Here is a 23,214-nt window from a genome sequence, read left to right as displayed (position 1 = left end):
GATTCGAGTTGCACATGTCCGACGGTTCGAGATAATTCCAAGGTGTTCTCTAGCACAGGGGTCATCAATTGGCGGACCGCGGACCGCATCCGGACCATAGGCTAGTTTTGTGCGGACCGCGATTAAATTCAGAATATTTAGTGTTTTGCAATTTTGAAAATGTTTGGCCATGAAATTGTGCATGTACTATGTTTGGCTCAACTTATGTGTGCGAATAGAAGCAGCTTTTTCAATAATGAACTTGATTAAAAATCGGTACACATCTCAGCTAACAGATAAATATCTCAACTCCCTAATGAGAATCAGTTGCACTAAACCTATCCAAACTTCAGAGAGGTTATACATTTTTTTACACAGAAAACAATTTTTTTAAACAGATTCAAAATTACCTTTTGCTCTGAAAAATGTATTTTTAGAGTTTTTTGGGTAATTGTAAACTAAAATGGTCTCTTGTTATTTTTCTCAAATGTTGATAGTTTTCGAGTTATAAGCGATTTAAAATCTGAAAAATGCGAAAATACGCATAGGGTAGGTGGGGGCAAAAGTACGCACGCGGCAAAGGTACGCACTTACATTTTTTAGTAACTTCTTATATGTTGGCGACAACATCTTGTGGCATATGTTTGTACTACTCAGTAGCATTGGATGAGAAACTTTGGCGCAATCAGGGCGAATACAACAACAAAAATGAGGTAAAAATTATTTTTGTACCTTATCTAATATTTCTTAAAAATTGATTGATTCTAATTCTTAATCTTTCAAACTCAGATTTTTATTGGTTAGGCATGTTGAATGTTTATTGTTAGAAGACTTCTTCTACATGACAGTTTGAAGTTCATATGTGCATAGTTTCATATTGAGGTTAGACATATTACTGGTTGCCGGATGGGGCAAAAGTACTCACACAAATGGGGCAAAAGTACTCACACAAATGGGGCAAAAGTACTCGCACAAATGGGGCAAACGTTTGCAATGCGTACCTTTGCCCCCAGTGAGGTAGACTTCACAAATGCATGTTTCAGGTCAATCTTCAAAGTGAATATCAAGTTGAGCTTGATATTCTATCAGCTAATTTTGTCTCAATTGCAAAATGTCTCAAATCTGCAAAAGAACGCACATGCGTACTTTTGCCCCATTGGGTGGGGCAAAGGTACGCATTTACAATTTTTTTTTCAAAAAGTTATCAACACTACAAAAATAATATTGAAGAATTTCCATTTGCCTAATATGATTACAAAATGTATCAATTTCATTTTCATCTATACTCTGTGCCAATTCAAGCATTAGGAGATTCACCAGAGATGAAAATTTAGAAAATGCGTACCTTTGCCCCCACCTACCCTACGCATTTTCGAGACATGATACTTCATATGTGTAAATTATTAGTGTTCAGGTTGGCAAGTGCTTAAATTGAAACTTATACATTCAACTTCAAGATTCTAACGAGTAATCGGGGCTTATTTCAATATAGACCGTTGTTTTTTAATTGTAAATCGTCGCGCGTCGCATTTTATGTGTATACGTGCGACAGAGACGCACAAACATATACGTACTTATGCGAGATTATAAATATTTATTATATTAGACGTACTTATGCGAAAATTTATTAAAATTTTATAATATATTATTAACATAGTTTTTTTAAATAATTTATTTATTTATTCAGTTAATTATTGCCAATGTTCTTAAATACGCCAATCATAATATAGTGCGACGCGCCGCCGCTGTGGCTTAAGGGTCGAGTGGACGCGCATAATTAACAATTAAAAACAACGGTTTAAATTCAAATAAGCCCCGATTACTCATCAGAATCTTGAAATTGAATGTTTAAACGTCAATTTACGTATTTAACGACCTCAAAAATAATAATTTACACATGAGTTTTCAAGCTTCGAAAATGCTTATTTTCGCTTTTTTCAGATTTAAAATCGCTTAAAACTTGAAATCTATCAACTTTTGACAGATCTTTTTTGTTTAAGATGACCCCAAAAATGCTAAAAACATATTTTCGGGGACAAAAAGGTGATATTTTGAATTTGTTAAAAAAATTATAAACAATTTCTGTCCAAAAATTTCGCCCGGCACCCTTCTGATTTGTTTAAAGGGGATATTTTTTAACAAGAATCCGCAAATAAACCAGATACAGGTAGCATTCAATCCGGACCCCGCAAGTGTCATAGGTTTGCGAAACGGACCCTCAGCAACATAATTTTTGACCCCTGCTCTAGCACACCGAAAATATTTCTACTGAAATCTGGGAGCCACGCGGAAACATCTTGTCATTTAAATGTAGAGGCTCAGTCAATTATTTCTGTTTTTAGTGTTAGTCACAGAAGACAGTAAATAAATTGAAATAAACATTACGATATGTTCTCATATAATCAGGAGTGTAACCAGGATAATCCTAAGGGTGGGTTACATCTACTTGATGGTCTCTGGGGATATGAAATAATAATGGTGTTAAGCGTATAGAGCTCAAAGTACATCCAAAAGGGGGGGTTATAACCCCCTGGTTACGCCTATGCTCATAATTGTTTAAATTTACTGAACAAAGCACTGATGTAGGAAATACTTCAGAAGCCTTTGTAGAATAGGAGAATCACCCATGCTCCTAAGCTCATTCAAAGAATATTAAATAAATGTCGCAGTACTACAGGAAAACATGAACATGTGTAATAAAGAAATGCTCCAATTGACGTTTGCATGTATGTGAAACCGAATGATAACTGCAATTCTTAAAAAAAGAACCACTGAATTATTGAATATGAGACTAATACATGTGCAAATACTTTACAAACATATGAAGACTTATCCTCTATGAATCCTCTCCCTGAAAGTCAGGAAGTATGAAACTAATATTACTTACTTTGGATGGCGTTTGAAGAGAAGCATCAGGAACCTTGTGGCTTCTTGTGTGACTTCCTGGAATAGGTTTTCGAACCTGTAGCGGACAAATAAGATGTTTTGCCTGCTTTCATTCTCGTCTTGACCACGGAACGGTACCGTTCCGGATAACATTACGTATGTTAAGACACCTACTGTCCAAATATCAGATTGTGGGAATGCGGGTTCTTCAGCTATTACTTCAGGTGCTAAAAATTAAGTTAAAACGATTTAAATAATTTCTTGAGCAATTGTTTAAAAATAGCGCATAATGAAAGTAATAGTTCATTGTAGTCGAATGCTGTATAAAATTTTGAAAAAAAAGAGATACCTAAAGTGCTATACATAAGTTATTTGAATGATTTACGTGGGTACTAGAAAAGCAAATATTTACTTATACCGCTCACGCAGCTTTGGGATTATAGCAGGGTACCGAATCTGCTATCTCTAGGCCTACGTTATACAAGGAAGGAGAGAAGGGCCAGTGCTACTCTTCAACCGCCTATTATTACCCCTGGGTTTATCCAAGGTACTCATTTTATTCAGGCTGAGTCGACCTGGAGCATACATACATTTTTAAAACAATCCCCTGCCTACCTACGTGGAAGTCAAACATCCTACCGCTTGAGCTATCCGGTCTTATAGTAAATATATACCTACTCAAAATATAATCAATAACAAAAAAAAAAGTTAAACAGCTAATGTCATAACTATAAGACGAATCAACCAGGTCAGTAAGGAAGATAAGAATTAGAATTCGAACAATATTTTAACAAAGTATAGGACAGAGATATACATCATACATCATACAACAGGAGATAAATAAATAATCAGAAAGATAAAAATTATTTAAAAATTTGAAGAAAACGAAAAAAGAAAAAAAAAACGACCACTTTCTACTTGTTAATGATTTTTGTCTTTATTGCCATTATTTGCCTATATTTGCTGCATTTGTCTTTATTTACCATCATTTATTGTGTCTCGTTATTAGCTATCTACACTTCATTAATATTTTTCACCTTATTTATGTCTAGCCTAATAACATAATCATTATCCTCTCTGGAATCACTGCTGGTTATGAGTCAAAGCCTTCTTCAGAACAATTCTCCGTGCACCCCTGTATCTGGCAACTCATCTCCAGTCCAGAAGTCTTGGTCTTCCTCTGGTTTGTTGTCCCATCGGCCCTCTTCGGTCAAAGACTTTTCTGTCTGCTGTATCTTCCTTTCGCCTGAATTACATGTACTATTCAGCTAAGGCATGCTACCTTAATGAATTTTACAACGTCAGGCTACAAAAGTTTTCATTTATTCTTAATACCTATTCCCATTCACTTTTCACCTGTTATTACTGCAGAATTTGTCTCACTCAGGTTCAGGTTTTATTATGTTTATGTATCCGTATCGTCTGATTATCTTGTATTGGTTATTGTCTAGTTATTGGTTAGCATAGATTTCCATTTTTTCATTTTCTGTACAATGTTTATGTATTCGACTGTTTATCACATCATTGGCATACAATAGGCGATTTATTTGGTCTTATATTTTTTTTGACAAGATAATGTGCTAATAGTAGGGGAGGAAAGTATGCTAAATTTGCAGTTACTCGAGCGTTATGGGGACCTATTGGGTTGTGAAGAGTAGGTCCTAAAACCAAAAAAAGTTCAGTTAAGTTTTCCATAAAGTGGGGGACTTTCCATTTTTTAATTGAATTTTCCATTTCCAACAATCGTTTTTTCCGATTACAGCGCCATCTATCCATAATTAGAAAAAATGTCTCTAATAAAAGTTACTTATTTTTATGTACGGAATCTAAATCTGCAATAAAAATGGGGGCTTCTATTTAAGGTTTTAAAGTAACCCCCACCCCACGTGTCGTGTTTGGTGTCATTCGATAGATTTTTCAAAAATATTAAATAGGTACGTGTATTTTTCAGTTTTTCGATATGATGTTCATTTTGCGAAATATCGCGGGATTCGCATTTAACATTTAAAAATTACCCCCACTCCTCTCCGTGGGGGGTCATGTTTGGTATCATTGTATACCATCTAGTTAAATAAAATTTAACGTGAAGTAAAACACTCCCTGGTGTAGTTAGTATATTATAATACAAATTAAAAATTTTTAAAAATCCAAAAGGATTACGTTCAAAACGTTTTCGGACTTATCAGTCCATCATCAGTGAACTCCCTGTCCTTGCAAAATAGCCACAATGCCAAACACATTTTATACTTTTTACTATGTAATTGGAACATAATATAACTTTATTGTGGCTATGATAAGTCTGAAAACGTTTTGGACGTAATCCTTTCGGATTTTAAAAAATTTTAATTTTTATTAAAATATACCAACTACACCAGAGAGTGTTTTACTTCACGTTAAATTTTATTTAACATGTATTTTTTAGTTTTTCTATATGAGATTCATTTCGCGAAATATTCGCTTTGTTTTGTGAACCATTGTGACTCACCCATTTCCTTACGCCCTGCTTAAATCGTCAGATTTTTAAAATATACACTGTTTTGCATGTACTTAACTTACCTTATCTTAATCTGACGATTTCGAGTTTTCCTAAGGATAGATTTTTTTGTCGGACCCCTCTTAACGAACTCCCCTATATTAAGAGCCAATATATGGTAGAGTTATTTACAGGGTATAAGGTTTCTCTCCATGTGATAATCTGACGCGCTCGAGTAACTGCAAAAATCCCCGCTTGGGCTCCCCTACCATAAGAAGAAATTGCCAGAAAATATCAATAAAAGGAGATAAAACAAACCCAAAACACAAAACCAAAAGAAAATGAAAATAATAGAAAAATGATATGGATAAGACAATATTGACTCGGAAAGGGTAACAAGTGCAATTACCAAATATATGTAAAGAATAAAGAGAAATAAAATACTTTTCGTTAATAAACTGCTTTCTGGCTGCATCCTGTATCTCTGGCTTTTACAATATATAAGCACAAGAGACGAAGAAAATAGGATAAAGCAAATTGGACACTTTGGCCACGCATTTACCTTCTCTCCGTCAAGGGAAAGGACCGAAAGACAGTTTCTAAATACTCAATTCTGAGTAAAGATGAAAAATAATAACGGCAGTTTTTGTTTTTATTCGATTCAGAGTTGGACCATCATCTCCATATAGCTATTTCAGCATCCCATGCATCTTCAGTGAAGCTATGCAGTCACAACTCTGAAGCGAATATTAACAACCCTGACTATTTAAGGGAAACCATCGCGATACAATGATTCCACCTTTTGAGACGTAATCTAGCGACATCTCTCGCAAAACGAGGAAAACAACGAAATGCCCTAGATACAAAGTTTACTACTTTTCAAACAATTAGAATAATTGAAATAAAAATATAATAAACAATATTTTAAATCCAAGACTTTTCGTTAATAAACTGCTTTCTGGCTGCATCCTGTATCTCTGGCTTTTACAATATATAAGCACAAGAGACGACGAAAATAGGAGAAAGCAAATAGGACACTTTGGTCACGCATTTACCTTCTCTCCGTCAAGGAAAAGGACCGAAAGACAGTTTCTATATACTCAATTCTGAGTAAAGATGAAAAATAATAAAGGCAGTTTTTGTTTTTATTCGATATAGAGTTGGACCACCATCTCCATATAGCTATTTCAGCATCCCATGCATCTTCAGTGAAGCTATGCAGTCACAACTCTGAAGCGAATATTAACAACTCTGCCTATATTTACTCAAAATTGAGTATTTAGAAACTGTCTTTCGGTCCTTTTCCTTGACGGAGAGAAGGTAAATGCGTGGTTAAAGTGTCTTATTTGCTTTCTCCTATTTTCGCCGTCTCTTGTGCTTATATATTGTAAAAGCCAGAGATACAGGATGCAGCCAGAAAGCAGTTTATTAACGGAAAGTCTTGGATTTAAAATATTGTTTATTATATTTTTATTTCAATTATTCTAATTGTTTAAAAAGTAGTAAACTTTGTATCTAGGGCTTTTCGTTGTTTTCCTCGTTTTGCGAGAGATATCGCTTGATTGCGTCTCAAAAGGTGGAATCATTGTATCCCTTAAATAGGCAGGGATGTTAATATTCGCTTCAGAGTTGTGACTGCATAGCTTCACTGAAGATGCATGGGATGCTGAAATATATAGCTATATGGAGATGGTGGTCCAACTCTGAATCGAATAAAAACAAAACCTGCCTTTATTATTAGAAATAAAATAATTTGATATCATAAAATTATATTAAGCTTGTTATATCGAGGTGTTTCTATAGGTTGATAGTTTTGATCAATTGCATGAAATGTTCAAGTTTTCATTTAAAACTATAAAAATCACTCGTTCAGGACGGTACTTTATCCTGTTTTAAAATTAAGCGATAATAAAAATCAAACTGGAATGCCAACACAACAAACACGCAACTTCATCAACACGTTTTTACTTCATTTTCTTTGTCTTCTGCTGATATGAGAGTCATGCGTAATTCACTTTGTGTAAATAAGTGTCCGGTATCCATTGCCCATTTGATGGAATCCGACTAATTCAAGTGAATAGACCTGGATCCCGCGTACCAAAAAAAGTTGATTTAGCAAGCTGAAAATTTGTTAATAGCTTAACGGTGTCTAGTCGGACAAACTTTGATGTACGGGAACACAGGAACAGGGGAAGTTTTAATTGTGGAACAGCTTAAAAATTTGGAACGTCAGATTACGAAAACGTCCCATGTATTTTGTCGAACAGAACATCCAATTAATTTGTTACCCTTTCATTAAACTCTCATGCAAAAATCAGACTGCTATTACTAACCAACATGATTCCTGTCATTTGACGTGTTCCACTCATTAAAATGCCCAATTGGCGATAAACACCAGTCTGATTTTTCCATGAGAGGCAAAATATATGGAACGTTTTCGTAGTCTGACGTTCAAAATTTTTAACCTCTTCCACAATTAAAACTTCCCCTGTTCGAGTGTTCCCATACATCAAAGTTTGTCCGACTAGACACCCTTAAGCTATTAACACATTTTCAGCTTGCTCTTAATAAACTTTTTTTTGGTACGCGGGATCCAGGTCTAGAATGAATTGTCAGAATATCAACAAGCAGGTAAGGTTATACAGTGATGAGCGCACTAATAACCGGCAAAATAAGGCAAAAGATGGAAAACATATTAAGAGGCTACAGTAACGCGTCATCAAAACGGAAAACGCGTTCCAAGATTACGGTTTTAATTTTGAATATTTTGTCTAGATATTTGGCACACATATTCGTAATATACAGGGTGTAACAAAAATACAGGTCATAAATTAAATTACATATTCTGGGACCAAAAATAGGTCGATTTAACCTAACTTACCTTAGTCCAAATGAGCACACAAAAAAAGTTACAGCCCTTTGAAGTTACAAGATAAAAATCGATTTTTTCCGATATATCGAAAACTCTTAGAGATTTTGTAATGAAAATGGACATGTGGCATTATTATGGCAGGAACATTTTAAAAATAAATTATAGTTAAATTTGTGCACCCCATAAAAATTTTATGGGGTTTTGTTCCCTTAAACCCCCCAAACTTTTTTGTACGTTCCAATTAAATTATTATTGTGGTACGTACCATTAGTTAAACACATTTTTTTTAAAACTTTTTTGCCTCTTAGTACTTTTTGAAAAAGCTAGTCTTTATCGAGATATTTTGAATATTTGTCAAATCCACCACATATTTTGTATACTGTTACGTACGATTGTAGAGACCTGGTAATAATATGAATTTTTTTTATAAATTACAGTTTGAGGTATATTTTGAACCATATTAGAAAAGAAGCCACATCTCGATAAAAGGTGCCTCATCGGAAAAATACTAAGAGGCAAAAAAGTTTTAAAAACATTGTGTTTAACTAATGGTACCACAATAATAATTGAATTGGAACGTACAAAAAAGTTCGGGGTGGTTTAAAGGAACAAAACCCCGATAAAATTTTTATGGGATGCACAAATTTAACTATAATTTATTTTTAAAATGTTCCTGCCATAAGAATACCACGTGTCTCACGTTATTTTATGCGGTTTTACAGTGATTTGGTGTTTATTTAAAAAAATTGCATTTTCTGCATAAATAACATAATATTTTAATAGAAGGGACTCAAAAATGTCATTATAATGGCATTATAACAAGTTATTTTGATTCAAAACAAGGTTTTGATAAAATTTTATAGTGTAGAAAAGGTTAAAATACGGTTTTTTACATTTTTCTCCATTCCCAAATTACATCATCATCGATTTGGCTGAAAATTTGCCCACAAGTAGCCAAAACAGGACTTTAAGTGGTTAGAAGGATTTGAATTATATTACAATACCAAAAAAGTTACATGCAGTAATATCAGGCTCAAAAGTATATTAGTCCAGTCGGAATAGCATGTGATCTTGCATGCCGAGCTGCCCAAAGTTTTATTTTTCTAATCTTTAGGGGTCCTTCGAATGATATATGGCCCTTGCAGAGACAGCGTGACAAACGAATGGAGGCGCAGATACAATAACGAGCTAGAGTCTCTATTCGGAAAAGAAAATCTAATCAGATATATAAACGCTAATAGACTCAGATGGGCAGGGCATGTGATACGTAGTAACGACAATCGCCTTAAAAACAATGTGTTCTGGGAAAGGCCAGATGGAAGAAGGTCTGTAGGGCGGCCTAGAAAAAGGTGGAAAGATGCAGTCAAAGAAGATCTAGAGAAAATGGGAGTGCGACAATGGGAATTAGTGGCACAGAACCGACAAACATGGAAGGCAGTAGTAAACGAGGCAAAGATTCACGAACTTTTGTAGCGCCATTGATGATGATGATGATGAATCTTTAGGGGAGTCAATAGTAGCTTAAATTTAAAATCACGAATGAATTCCTCCGTTACGTTAGCCGCCATCTTGGTTTTAAAGGAAAACCTGTTTTGCTCAATATCTCCGCCATTTTTAACTTTTCGACAAAAATGGTAGAAACTGAAATTGTTCCAAATAAATCGTATTTACAATTATTACAATTTCTTTTTAACAATTTTTGTAGTGAGGTCGATATTTTCGTGTTAATTTTACTTACAGTAGACGCCTATATTTTTGACTATGATATTGTATGTAACTTTTTTGGTATTGTAATTTAATTCAAATCCTTCTCACCACTTAAAGTCCTATGTCTTGGCTATCTGTGGGCAAATTTTTAGCCAAATCGATTATGATGTATTTTGGGAATGGAGAAAAATGTAAAAAACGACGGTATTTTAACGTTTTCTACACTATAAAATTTGGTCAAAAACTTGTTTTGAATCAAAGTAACTTGTTATAATGCCATATAATGACATTTTTGAGTCCCTTCTATTAAAATATTATGTTTTCCATTGATACTTTACGATAGAAAATGCAAATTTGTTTAAATAAATACCAAATCACTGTAAAATCGCATAAAATAACATTTTGAGAAAAAAGAAGAAATTTTTTGACCTTAAATATCTTATTTTTACGTCCCGCAGAAGCTATATACCAATTTTCAGACAAATCGGAGATCCAAAATTTTTTTTGCTCCAAAATTGAGTGATTTGAAATGAAATCACCCATATAAAGTTTTAGGATTTTTTATTCTAAACATATTATCAATAGTTTAAAAAATGGGAAAAGTTCATTTAAAGTTCTATTTTAAATTGAAACTAGTTAGGACTGCTTTTGGCGCTCTATGAACTAAATAAAATAAGACGGCTCTTGTTTCGCTTAACAACTAAATGATTATTTATTATTATTATTTCGTGCAAATACTTATGTTAACATTACAATTTTCACCCATTTTGGTTTATTTTTATAAATATTTATTTAGTAGGTAATAATAAAATTGTTTTCTATTATTTCCATAGATAATGTCAAATATTGCCACTGTTGCCAAAGATTCGCAGAACTTTCGAAAAAGAGTATGATACTATCTCCCGAAGTTATATTGGTGCCGTGCTACTGTAGGCTCTTAAGTTGTAAGATAAAGAGAAATGAAACTAGTAGAGGTGAAAAATTTAGCGATAAAGGGTACCCCCCGTTAAGATAGGCAAAATGCCCTCACTCTCAGAATTCAATCTTTTTAATTTTTTTAGGTTCCGTGCAATTAAAAAATGAGATAACGCGGATTTTTAGCTCGCCACCCCCCTTACCCCTCCCCCCACAACCAAAAACGCAGATTTTTAGATTAATTTTTTTTTAGTTGGGTTGCAATTGATTTAAAAATTTCAAAAAATTTACACGTGTAGCTGAGGCTTTTACAAAACATGTCCATTTTTTATGGACCCTTAGATCGAGTGTACATAACCTCAAATTTTTTTTTACCTTTTTTTAAACCTATAACTTTTTTTTGGAGGGGGCTGCAGTCCAATTTTTTTTGCATTTTATGTATTTTATCAAAAGCTATCTCTCTGATTTTTTTCAGATTTTTCCGTCAGGTGAGCCATCTTGAAAAATTCGGAAAACTGTTTATTTAGGGGGTTTTTAGGGATTTTCTCATTTTATAGATTGCAACATAGATCAACTCAAGGTTTTGTTAATAGATTATGTATAATTTGAAATAACTGAGTATATTAGGATATTCAAAAATTGGGCGAAACACTTTTAAACCCCCCAAAAACCATGTTTGTTTAAAGTTTTGTAATAATTTTTGCGGGTCTAATTATATTTTTTGAGATCGATAGAGTCTGAATATTTTTTTATTTTTTACGTTCTACATGATTTTAAAAAATTAGGACTCACTGCATTTTTAGCCCACTTCCCTTATTCCCCCTCCCCCACAGCCAAAAATGTCAATTTTTCGATTTTATTTTTTTTAAGTTGGTTTCCAATTAGATTATAAATGTTGTTCTGAAGCTATATCTTTGTGGCATTTTTGTAATTAACTATTGTAAATGGGAAATAAGCCACAATTTAACTAAAAAATGATTTTATTTTCCATCTGTAATGCGATAGAGAGAATTCGATAATCTGTGACGCACTGAAAAAATGGTTTGGGACGATCTATATAAATAAGTCAGATTAAATTAAATTATTAGAAGATTTTTGTACCAAGCAATATTTTTGTTCTGAAGCTATTTTCTTGTGGCATTTTTACAATTTTAACTATTTAGAATGGGAAATAAGCCACAATATTATTAAAAAATGATTTTTATTAACGTTTCGACGCCCAAATCGGGTGCCGTTGTCAAAATACAAAATACTATTAATATAAACAAAAATGTTGTTGCTTAGTAAAAAAATTCTTCTAATAATTTATTTAATTTGACTCATTTATTATTTTGACAACGACGTCCGTGGTGGACGTCGAAACGTTAATAAAATAATTTTTTAGTTAAATTCTGGCTTATGTCGCATTTAGAATAGTTAGTACCTAATTATTAAATTATAAATTACAAAAAATTCACACGCAGAGCTGAGGCTTTTACAGAACGTCTATTTTTATGGACCCGAAGGTAGAGTGTACATATTATAACCTCATTTTTTTTTTGTTTTTTAATAGGTACGTATAACTTTTTTTGGCGAGGGCTGCTAATTTTTTTTTGTCTTTCGTGTATTTTACAAACCATCTATATTGTACGTTTGGCTCCTAATACAAATAGTCCACGCTGTATGCTTGTCCCGTTAGGTAAAATATTCCGATTAATTTTTTTGCACAAACTTACTCAAAAACAGGTCCTTATAACAAATTCACACGGTGCCAGGCAGTACCGCGGTCGGAAAATTGTTTAAACATTTTTTAAACGAATTCAAAAAATAAATTTTTTCACTTCGGACAAATTTGTTTTAGATTCTCTGGATCAAGCTGAGCAAAAAAGGTATCTTGTGATTTTTCTATAAAATTGACTGTTGTCGAGTTACATGCAATTTAAAATTTGAAAAACGCCAAAAAATGGCCATTTTCAAGGCTTAATAACTCGATTAAAAATTATTATTATGAAAGTCATAAAGTGACCAACTCAAAGTTTAAAGCCCCCCTGCAATAGCCTAAAGAAATTTTTGTCATTATTTTATTACTAAGTATTATTTTTAATAATTAAAAATGAGCGCTAAGCATGTATTGAAGCGGCCATCCGCGAGAGAGAGAGAGAGAGAGAGATGTACAATTTTCATTGGACGTTTTAAAAAAATATCGATTGGAAGTCAAAAATATGTTTTAAAAAAATAAAAAAGGAATTTTGAGGTTATATGTATTGTACACTCGACCTACACGTGTCTATAAAAATAGATATGTTTTGTACACGCCTCATAAAAATTTTAAATTAATTGCAACTTTAAACAAAAAAAAAAATAGAAAAATTGACGTTTTTGTGGGGGAGGGGGGGGGGGTGGTGTGCTAAAAATGCTATTAGTCTTATTTTTTCTTCACATATAAAGTAAAAAAATGAAAAAAAAATATTCAGGCTGTATCGATCTCAAAAAATAATATCATTAAGCCCGCAAAAACCCTTACATAACTTAAAAAAACATGGTTTTTGGGGGGTTTAAAGGTATTTTGCAAAAATTTTGATAATCCTAAAATACTCATTTATTTCAAATTATATATAATCTATTAACAAAACCTTGAGTTGATCTATGTTGCAGTCTATAAAATGGAGAAAATCCCTAAAAACCCCCTAAAAAAACAGTTTTCCGGATTTTTCAAGATGGCGCACCTGACGGAAAAATCTGAAAAAAATCAGAGAGATAGCTTTTGATAAAATACACATAATCCAAAAAAAATTGGAGCTGCAGCCCCCTCCAAAAAAAAGTTATAGGTTTAAAAAAAGATAAAAAAAATTTGAGGTTATGTACACTCGACCTAAGGGTCCATAAAAAATGGACGTGTTTTGTAAAAGACTCAGCTACACGTGTGAATTTTTTGAAATTTTTAAATCAACTGCAACCCAACTAAAAAAAATAAATCTAAAAATCTACGTCTTTGGCTGTGGGGGGAGGGGTAAGGGGGGTGGCGAGCTAAAAATCCGCGTTATCTCATTTTTTAATTGCACAGAACGTAAAAAAATTGAATTCTGAGAGTGAGGGCAATTTGCCTATCTTAACGGGGGGTACCCTTTATATACTATTTATTGTTTCCCACCTTTAGACCTATCGGACGAGTATAGTTAGAAGAAAAGAGTAACTCTTGCATCATTTCAGAAGAGTATGCTCTTGTAGTTGTAGTCAGAAGAGTATGCCAGAGTATGTAACAGGCTGAAAAAAAATTCGTGGTAATACCCGTGACTATTGACACATATAGCTCCTGAACAAGCTGGATTCATAAAGGTAAGGAAAACACGAGAGCTTTTATCGAAAACTACAGCTGATCCAAAAATCAAGAACATATAAGGTCTCCGTGTATTTGAGATGTATCTAGGTGGAGCCAAGTGTCCAATCTTCCCTTTGCTGATGACACATTGTTTATAGCCCAAGGAGCTTACATCACTGATACTCAACAAACTACAAAGAGTTAGCGAGGTACATGGACTACGAATTAATAAAAACAAGACAAAAGTAATGATTGTCGATAGAACCAAAAACAACAGAACCGACATTCAGAACATTATGCCGTAGTTGAAAGTTTCATTTATTTAGGCAGCACCATAAACAATGGAAGATGTATAAAAAATGCAATATTCGTAATAACTACGCATCTTTTCAGATGTATAGATTGGAAGGAATGCCAAGGTTTGGTCAGTTTTCCTTTGGTTAACCGCCTTGTGACTCATTTGCATGAACATCAGGCAATGGCGAAAGAAAGTATCCGACAGGGCAGACTGGAAGGACATTGTTAAGCAGGCCATGGCTCACAAAGGGTTGTAGCGCCATTAGGAGAAGAAGAAGAATCGCCTTGTGACTGGATTTCTGGTGTGTGCTCGACTTCAGACATATTGCACCAGTCTACGCAGTGTCACGATTTTTTGTGAAATGTAAAATTTTATGTATATTTTGAGTAATTCGTCCACTTTTAGGTGGTTCGCCGTATTTTTTGCAACGTATTCCATAACGTCGTTCTTGATTTGTTACAACACTCAAAACCTGATTTGAGAAATAAATTCATAAATAAACGAATTTTCTACTTACAAATATAGTCAAGATTTCCAACAACGGGAACCTTTACACCTGATACTAGATAAAGAAGTAACATATATTTCAGACCAATAATACATTGAATACTTACATATATAATCGGGATGGCCAACAACTGGAACATCTGTGCCTAGTTTGGTAACCCTGTGTGCTGATCCCAGATCAACTAACTTGATCTGAACAGACCTCACACCGCACATTACAATATTGTCTGGTTGCAAATCTAAATGACATAGTCCTCTCCAGTGCAAATATTGTAAACCATCCAGAATCTGAAATAAAAAGAAAATCTCTATAGGTATTGTCAAAATTGTAATGTATTGTCAAAATTTTCAAGAATGGTCGATATTGCTAATTTTCTTTATATCAAATACAGGGTGAATCAAAACGCAAGTACATTATTTTCTCAGTAATTTTAAATGGAACACCCTGTATTTTATATCACTATTGAAAAGTACCATTACCGTACTTTAATTGTTAGATAACATTCCCTATGTCTAAATTTATTAGTTTTCGAGATATTTTCATTTTTCAATGGACCAGTAGCGTGGCCACCCAAATCACCAGAATTTAATAAGCTGGCCTGATTTTTTTGGGGTTACGTTAATAATGAAGTTTATAAAATACCTCCAACAACAAGGGATGAGATGAAAAATAGAATACAAAGTGTATTTCGATGTGTTAATTTACAAATGCTTCGTACAGTAAGTAGCTCATTCAATGATCGTTTTTAGGCGTGCATAAATGTGTTAGGAGATAATTTTGTACACCTTATGTAATTAAATATCAAAAATATTTTATTAAAAGTAGCTTCTAATTTTTTCAAACATGTTTTTTTTGCAAAATGTATTACTGATAAATTATGTTTCGTTCTTTATTTGTTACATTGTTACATTTACATACAAAAGTAGTGTTTAATCGTCTTCACACAAAATATTGTATTTTGTGTTTGTGTGTTTTTTTGTAAAATTTATTACTAATTTTCTTTGTTTATTTGTTGCATTTACATAAAAAGATAATTTTTAATTGTTTCAAAAATGTTGCATGTAGTGGTTGTGTTTTTGTTTGTAAAATGTATTACTAACAAATTATTTTTATTTCTTTATTTGCTACAGTATTACATTGATTACCGCAATGATAATTGGTAATCTTCAATTGTCAATTCAGTCATGGCTTACTTAAAATTTAGATAAATTTAAACACCTAAAATAATTTGCTCTGAAAAATGAAAATATCTCGAAAACTAATAAATTTGGGCATAGGGAATGTTATATAAAAATTAAAGTACGTTAATGTTACTTTTCAATAATGATATAAAATACAGGGTATTCCATTTAACATTACTGAGAAAATAATGTACTTGCGTTTTGACTCACCCTGTATTTGATATAAAGAAAATTAGCAATATCAATAATTATTAAAAATTTTGACAATAAACAAAAAAATATGGCATTAATAAACCATTGCTGTTGTGCTTATTTTTATTTATACAGGGAGTTGAACTTGTTATGATTTTCATACAAAATTGGTTATAACTTTGTAAATACCCTGTATAACATTACAAACCTTTATATTTTTGTGATGGAGAAGTTAACAGGATTTCGAATATAAAATAAAATATAGGGTGTTCCATCTAAAAAAACATAAGTTAGGTCTGCCACTGTATTATCGAACACCCTGTAACATTCTAACTAATATTGTAATATGAAGCTCAAAGGTGGCTAAAATTTTTGTTATTAACTTTTATTGCTATCTATTACTATAGCGGAGCTATTGAGCTTTACCCTACTAATCAATCACCCTGTATGTTAAAAATAAATCTAGCAAAAAATAATATGTAACCAACGAATCTCTAGATATAACTGGGAATATAACTCTGGACAACAATACTGACGAAAAGGCTGAGTCGTATATATACTTAGGACAAAAAATAGAACTGTCAAAGCTTAACCTAAAGACTGATTTAAATAAAAGATGTTCCTTAGCATGGGCAACATTTGGTCGATTACAAACAGTATTTAAATCAAACTTACCAAATAGACTAAGTTTTCAATCTAATAGCACATAAAATAATATTAAAAATATTACTCTACATCCCACCTGATTGAAAACAATGGGAACCTTCTCTGGTTACACCTCCGAGGCTTCTAAAATTTGCAAGCCATAACGGATGCTGAGACTAAAGAAGATGAGGGAATTTTACAATTTATAATTCACGTCCCATCTGCTCAGCGCGGTAAAGTTCCAACGATAATGGTTCCCTTCGTACTGCAATCAGAGTAAACATGTAAATCAAAAATGAATAACCATTTTCAATTTCATTGCAACAAGAAACTACAGCCGCATCATATTCTAGTGCAATCAGAGAGTGCAGCAAGCACCTCTACCGGTTTCGAAACTTATTAGTCCTGGTTGGGTCAGAGAGAGCAGCATATGTGCCTCCTGATGAGAGACTAATAAGTTTCGAAAGCGGTAGAGGTGCTTGCTGCACTCTCTGATTGAACTAGAATATGATGGCGTCTGTAGTTTCGTATTGCAACGAACTTGAAAATGGTTATTCATTTTTGACTTAGCAAATACTTTAAAGTCAAAAACGTTCGATCAGTACGTATTGCCAGTTCTGGCATATGGAACTGAAACTTGGGCTTTTAACAACAGCGTAGTCTACAAACTTCAAGTGACTCAGGGAGCTATGGGAGGGAGAATGCTCAACATTAAGCTCAGTGATCGCAAGTCCAATGACGAGATAAGAAGACGATCAAAAGTAACAGATGTGATGCAGAAGGTTGTCATGTTAAAATGGAACTGGGCAGGACACATACGAAGAACGGAAGACAACCGTTGGAGGAAGCGAATTCTTGAATGGCGACCAAAGGCAAGCAAAAGAAGTAGAGTTAGACCTCAAACAAAATGGAATGATGACATCAAGCGAATAGCTGGCCACGAATGGATGCAAAAAACAGTAAACAGATATGAATGGACACTAAGGGAGGCTTACATCCGACGATGGATGGAATAGTTGTTGTTGATGATGATGGTGATGTATGTTAAAAAAATCCAGACAATATGTTCGATTAGTTCAAGCATCGTTCAAGTATGAACACCAACATAAGCGCTCAAATGCCAATAAACGATACACCGTTAGAAAGAGTACAATATATTATATTCTACCTGGGCTGCAATACATACAGAGTGATTGACTAGTGGGGTAAACTTAATAAATCCGCTATAGTAATAGATAGCAATAAAAGTTAATAACAAAAATTTTAGCCACCTTTGAGCTTCACATTACAAAATTAGTTAGAATGTTAGAGGGCGTTCGATAACACAGTGGCAGACCAAACTTATGTTTTTTTAAATGAAACACCCTATATTTTATTTTAAATTCGAAATCCTGTTAACTTCTCCATCACAAAAATATAAAGATTTGTTATGTTATACAACAGGGTATTTACAGGGTGTTTAGAATGTTAAAGGGTAGGGTGTTCGATAACACAGTGGCAGACCAAACTTATGTTTTTTTAAATGGAACACCCTATATTTTATTTTAAATTCGAAATCCTGTTAACTTCTCCATCACAAAAATATAAAGATTTGTTATGTTATACAATAGGGTATTTACAAAGTTATAACCAATTTTATATGAAAATCGTAACAAGTTCAACTGCCTGTATAAATTAAAATAAGCAAAACAGCAATGGTTTCTTGAAAGAAAATAAATAGATAATAAAGATCTGAGAATAATTCTCAATTTATATTGGAATCAGAAAGCTAATATCAAAAGAAAATGAGACATCACAAGCAATAGAAATACGTAGAGGAGTACGACAGGACTGCATTTTGTCACCACTGCTATTTAATGTATATAGTGAAAGCATCTGCCAGGAAGCCCTTTTGCAAGCAAACGAAGGATTCCTAATCAATGGAGAGGTTGTAAATAATATTCGATACGCGGACGACACTGTACTAGTTGCAAGCATAGTAGAAGAATTACAACGATTACTTACAAACATAAATATTGCTTGCAACAATTATGACATAAACATCAATATCAAAAAAACCAAGTATATGGTCTTCAGTAAAAACATGACACAACCAGCACATATTAGTATAAACGGCATTCAAATTGAAAAAGTATCAAGTTACAAATACTTGGGAACTTTAATAAACGCAACTGGAGACCAAAACAATGAAAGTCCACCTTCATAAAGATGAGAAAATTCTTTTGCAACAGAGATATAAGCATCCCTCTACGATTAATAATGCTAAGAGGCTACGTATTTAACACGTTGTAGAAGCCTGGACTCTCAAACAGAACATCATAAAAAATATTGAAAGTTTCGAGATGTGGCGCTACCGTCGAATGCTGAAGATAAGTTGGGTTGAAAGAGTCACAAACTTTGAAGTATTAGGAAGGATAGGAAAATACCCAGAAATTTTGTTAACGATAAAACGAAGAGAACTCGAATATTTCGGTTATCTGATGAGAGGGCATAAATACGCATTACTTCAAAATACAGGGTGTCCCGAAAAGATTGGTCATAAATTATACCACAGATTCTGGGGTCAAAAGTAGGTTGATTGAACCTTACTTACCTATATACAATTGTGCACACAAAAAAAGTTACAACCCTTTGAAGTTACAAAATGAAAATCGATTTTTTTTCATATATCGAAAACTTTTAGAGATTTTCGATTGAAAATGGACATGTGACATTCTTATGGCAGCAACATCTTAAAAATAATTAAAGTGAAATTTGTGCACCCCATACATATTTTATGGGGGTTTTGTTCCTTTAAACCCCCCCAAACTTTTGTCTACGTTCTAATTAAATTATTATTGTGGCACCACTAGTTAAACACAATGTTTTTAAAACTTTTTTGCCTCTTAGTACTTTTTCGACAAGCCAGTATTTATGGACATATTTTGAATATTTGTCGAATCCACCACATATTTGTATATGGTTAAGTATGATTATAGAGACCTGTTAATAATCTGAATATTTATTGATAATTTACATTTTTAGGTATATTTTGAAAAATAAGCCATATCTCGATAAAAGGTGACTTGCCAAAAAAAGACTAAGAGGTAAAAAAGTTTTAAAAACTCTGTGTTTAACTAACGGTACCATAATAATTGTTTAATTGGAACGTACAAAAACATTTGGGGGGTTTAAAGGAACAAAGCCCCCGTAAAATTTTTATGTAAATATATTAAAAAAGAAGCCGCATCTCGGTAAAAACTGGCTTATCGAAAAAATATTAAGAGGCAAAAAAGTTTTAAAAACGTTGTGTTTAACTAATGGTGCCACAATAATGAATTAACTGGAACGTACACAAAAGTTTGAGGTGGTTTAAGGGAACAAAACCCCCATAAAATTTTTATGGGGTGGACAAACTTCACTATAATTTCGTTGTAAGATGTTCCTGCCATGAAAATTATACATATCCATTTTCAATAAAAAATCTCTAATAGTTTTCGATATATTGAAAAAAATCGATTTTCATTTTGTAACTTCAAAGGGCTATAACTTTTTTTATGAGCACATTTGTACTAAGGTAAGTTAGGTTCAATCGAACTATTTTTGACCCCAGAATTTGTGGTATAATTTATGACCAATCTTTTCGGGACACCCTGTATAATGCAAGGAAAAATAGAAGGAAAACGCAATCCAAGCCGTAGAAGAATGTCATGGTTGCGTAATTTGAGAGAGTGGTTTGGCTGCCCCACTAATGAACTTTTTAGGTCAGCTGTAAACAAGGTCAAGATAGCCTTGATGATTTCCAATTTCCGATAGGAGTGACACAATAGTCTAAGAGCTAGTGAACCCTCCGACTAACGGTCGTCCTGTAAGGCTAGAAATTTTTCTAGTGATAATTCATAGTACACCAAGGCTAAAAACCATGACCTGGCAGGCATCAGCGGTGCACGTGTATCTACCAGGTGAATCGAAAAGTGCAAATTTAGGGGGTAAAATAAACTTTCTCCTGTAAGGTTTAAATTTAAGTAGGTATGTGTTTGAGTAAGTCATTTAGAAGAAATGTGTCCAATGCCAGGCGATTCTGAAGAGCATAAGACCTTGCCAGGCGAGGGGAAAGATTAGGGGTTTTCCTAAAATTATTTGTTTTGATTCGAACAAATTTTTTTAAGTTTTTTGAATGATTCCAAACAGAAAAGGTCTTTAGTGATTTTTCTCTTAAGTCAACACTTTTTGTTATATAAGCGATTGAAAATTTTGAAAATTGCGAAATCGGCCATTTTCAACCCTAAATCGGACATTTATCTAAAAATTTCAAAGTTGCCAAGGTAGGTAGATATTCTTTAAACATTGATTGATGAAATCCCAAAGAGTTTTTTGCAATACGATATCGGAAACCTCTTTGTTTTTTAATTGCTAATCAAGCGGGCGCGACACTGTAGTATAAGTGAGGACGTTTGAGTTTGCATAAATTCATTATCTCGTGAATGGGCAAATTTCAAGAGAAATCCTCAGACAGGTCGATTTTAATTTTTAAATTAGGACTTTTTGGCATATATATAATACTAGTGACGTCATCCATCTGAGCGTGATGACGTAATCGATGATTTTTTTAAATGAGAGTAGGGGTTGTGTGATAGCTCATTTGAAAGGTTATTTAATTCTCTATTCACTAATATAAACATTAACATAATTATTTATACAGGGTGTACAAATTTTTTTTTTATTAAATTAACTTTGATTAAATTTGACAAATAGAAGAAAATTTTTTTTTGTACACCCTGTATAAATAATTATGTTATTGTTTATATTACTGAATAGAGAATTAAATAACCTTTCAAATGAGCTATCACACAACCCCAACTCTTATTTAAAAAAATCATCGATTACGTCATCACGCCCAGATGGATGACGTCACAAGTATTATATATATGCCAAAAAGTCCTAATTCAAAAATAAAAATTGACCTATCTGAGAATTTCTCTTGAAATTTGCCCATTCTCGAGATAATGAATTTATGCAAACTCAAACGTCCTCACTTACCTATACTACAGTGTCGCGCCCGCTTGATTAGCAATTAAAAAAACAAAGGGGTTTTCGATATTTTGTTGCAAAAAACTCTTCGGGATTTCATCAATCAATGTTTAAAGAATATCTACGTACCTTGGCAATATTGAAATTTTTAGATAAATGTCCGATTTAGGGTTAAAAATGGCCGATTTCGCTATTTTCAATATTTTCAATCGCTTATATAACAAAAACTATTAACTTAAGAGAAAAATCACTAAAGACCTTTTTTGTTTGGAATCATTCAAAAAACCTAAAAAAAATTGTTCGATGCAAAAAGAATAATTTTAGGAAAAACCCCTAATCTTCCCCCTCCCCTGGCAAGGTCTTATGCTCTTCAGAATCGCCTGTCATTGTACACATTTCTTCTAAATGACTTACTCAAACACATACTTAAATTTAAACCTTACAGGAGGAAGTTTATTTTACCCCCTAAATTTGCACTTTTCGATTCACCTGGTAGATACACGTGCACCACTGAGGCCTGCCAGGTCATGGTTTTTAGCCTTGGTGTGCTATGAATTATCACTAGAGAAATTTCTAGCCTTACAGGACGACTGTTAGTCGGAGGGTTCACTAGCTCTTAGACTACAAGAAGAAGAAGGAAAATTCTCTGCAACTTATGTTTTTGTATCAATATAGGTATTATAATAATTATTATTATTCTTAGATGTTACGTCTTTAGTGTCCTCCTCTACGGAATAGAAAGCTGGAGTCTTACAGAAGATGCTATCAAACGGTTAGAGCCATTTGAAATGTGGTGCTACCGAGGTCTGTTACGAGTAAGTTAAGAAAACAAAGATATTAATAAAGGAATAGCGGAACAATTTTTCATAAACTTAAGCATTTGTGACTTACCTGTGAGACAATTGTAGCTACGGTTTGTTCAGTGTATTCATGTCGACTTGCTAAATATGTTAAAATGTCGGCGCCTTGAAGCTTTTCCAAAATAAATACAGCAGTGCCGTTGGTGCGATATGCTGCTAGAAGACTGGCTATTCTCTCGTGTCTGAGCGATCTTAATGCTGCGAATTCACCCTCAACGTCTTCTCTGGTTTTGTCATTGTAGTCCAAAATTTTCGCTACGACGACAGTATCATTGCGTTTGTCGACGCCTTTAAGTACCACCGAGAATTTGCCCCTGAATTTAAAATATCCGTAAAAATTAGTACCATCTTAAGTAACATTAATTGAAATACACTTTTATTGAAATATTA

The 23,214-nt window shown here is 33.3% G+C and overlaps 1 protein-coding gene across 11 annotated transcripts in view; it reads right to left on the bottom strand.

Annotated features, from left to right (window-relative positions):
• The window catches only part of LOC114333136 (obscurin), a 615,016-nt gene that overhangs the window by 589 nt on the left and 591,213 nt on the right, over window positions 1–23,214 (bottom strand). For 9 of the 11 annotated variants that reach the window (XM_028283003.2, XM_028282967.2, XM_028282971.2 and 6 more), the window contains 4 exons: window positions 22,856–23,138; window positions 15,043–15,223; window positions 14,946–14,990; window positions 2,867–3,092 (listed from right to left, as the gene is read on the bottom strand). In XM_028283003.2, the coding sequence (XP_028138804.2) occupies window positions 2,867–3,092; window positions 14,946–14,990; window positions 15,043–15,223; window positions 22,856–23,138 (735 nt within the window). The remainder of the gene's footprint in view (window positions 1–2,866; window positions 3,093–14,945; window positions 14,991–15,042; window positions 15,224–22,855; window positions 23,139–23,214) is intronic. The other 2 variants (XM_028282979.2, XM_028283041.2) reach the window with 1 other exon arrangement.

The sequence above is a fragment of the Diabrotica virgifera genome, chromosome 1 (assembly GCF_917563875.1).
Source record: "Diabrotica virgifera virgifera chromosome 1, PGI_DIABVI_V3a".
Classification (NCBI taxonomy): Eukaryota; Metazoa; Arthropoda; class Insecta; order Coleoptera; family Chrysomelidae; genus Diabrotica; species Diabrotica virgifera.
Note: the sequence above shows the minus strand (reverse complement) of the source record. Positions and strands in the feature narration are given on the sequence as shown.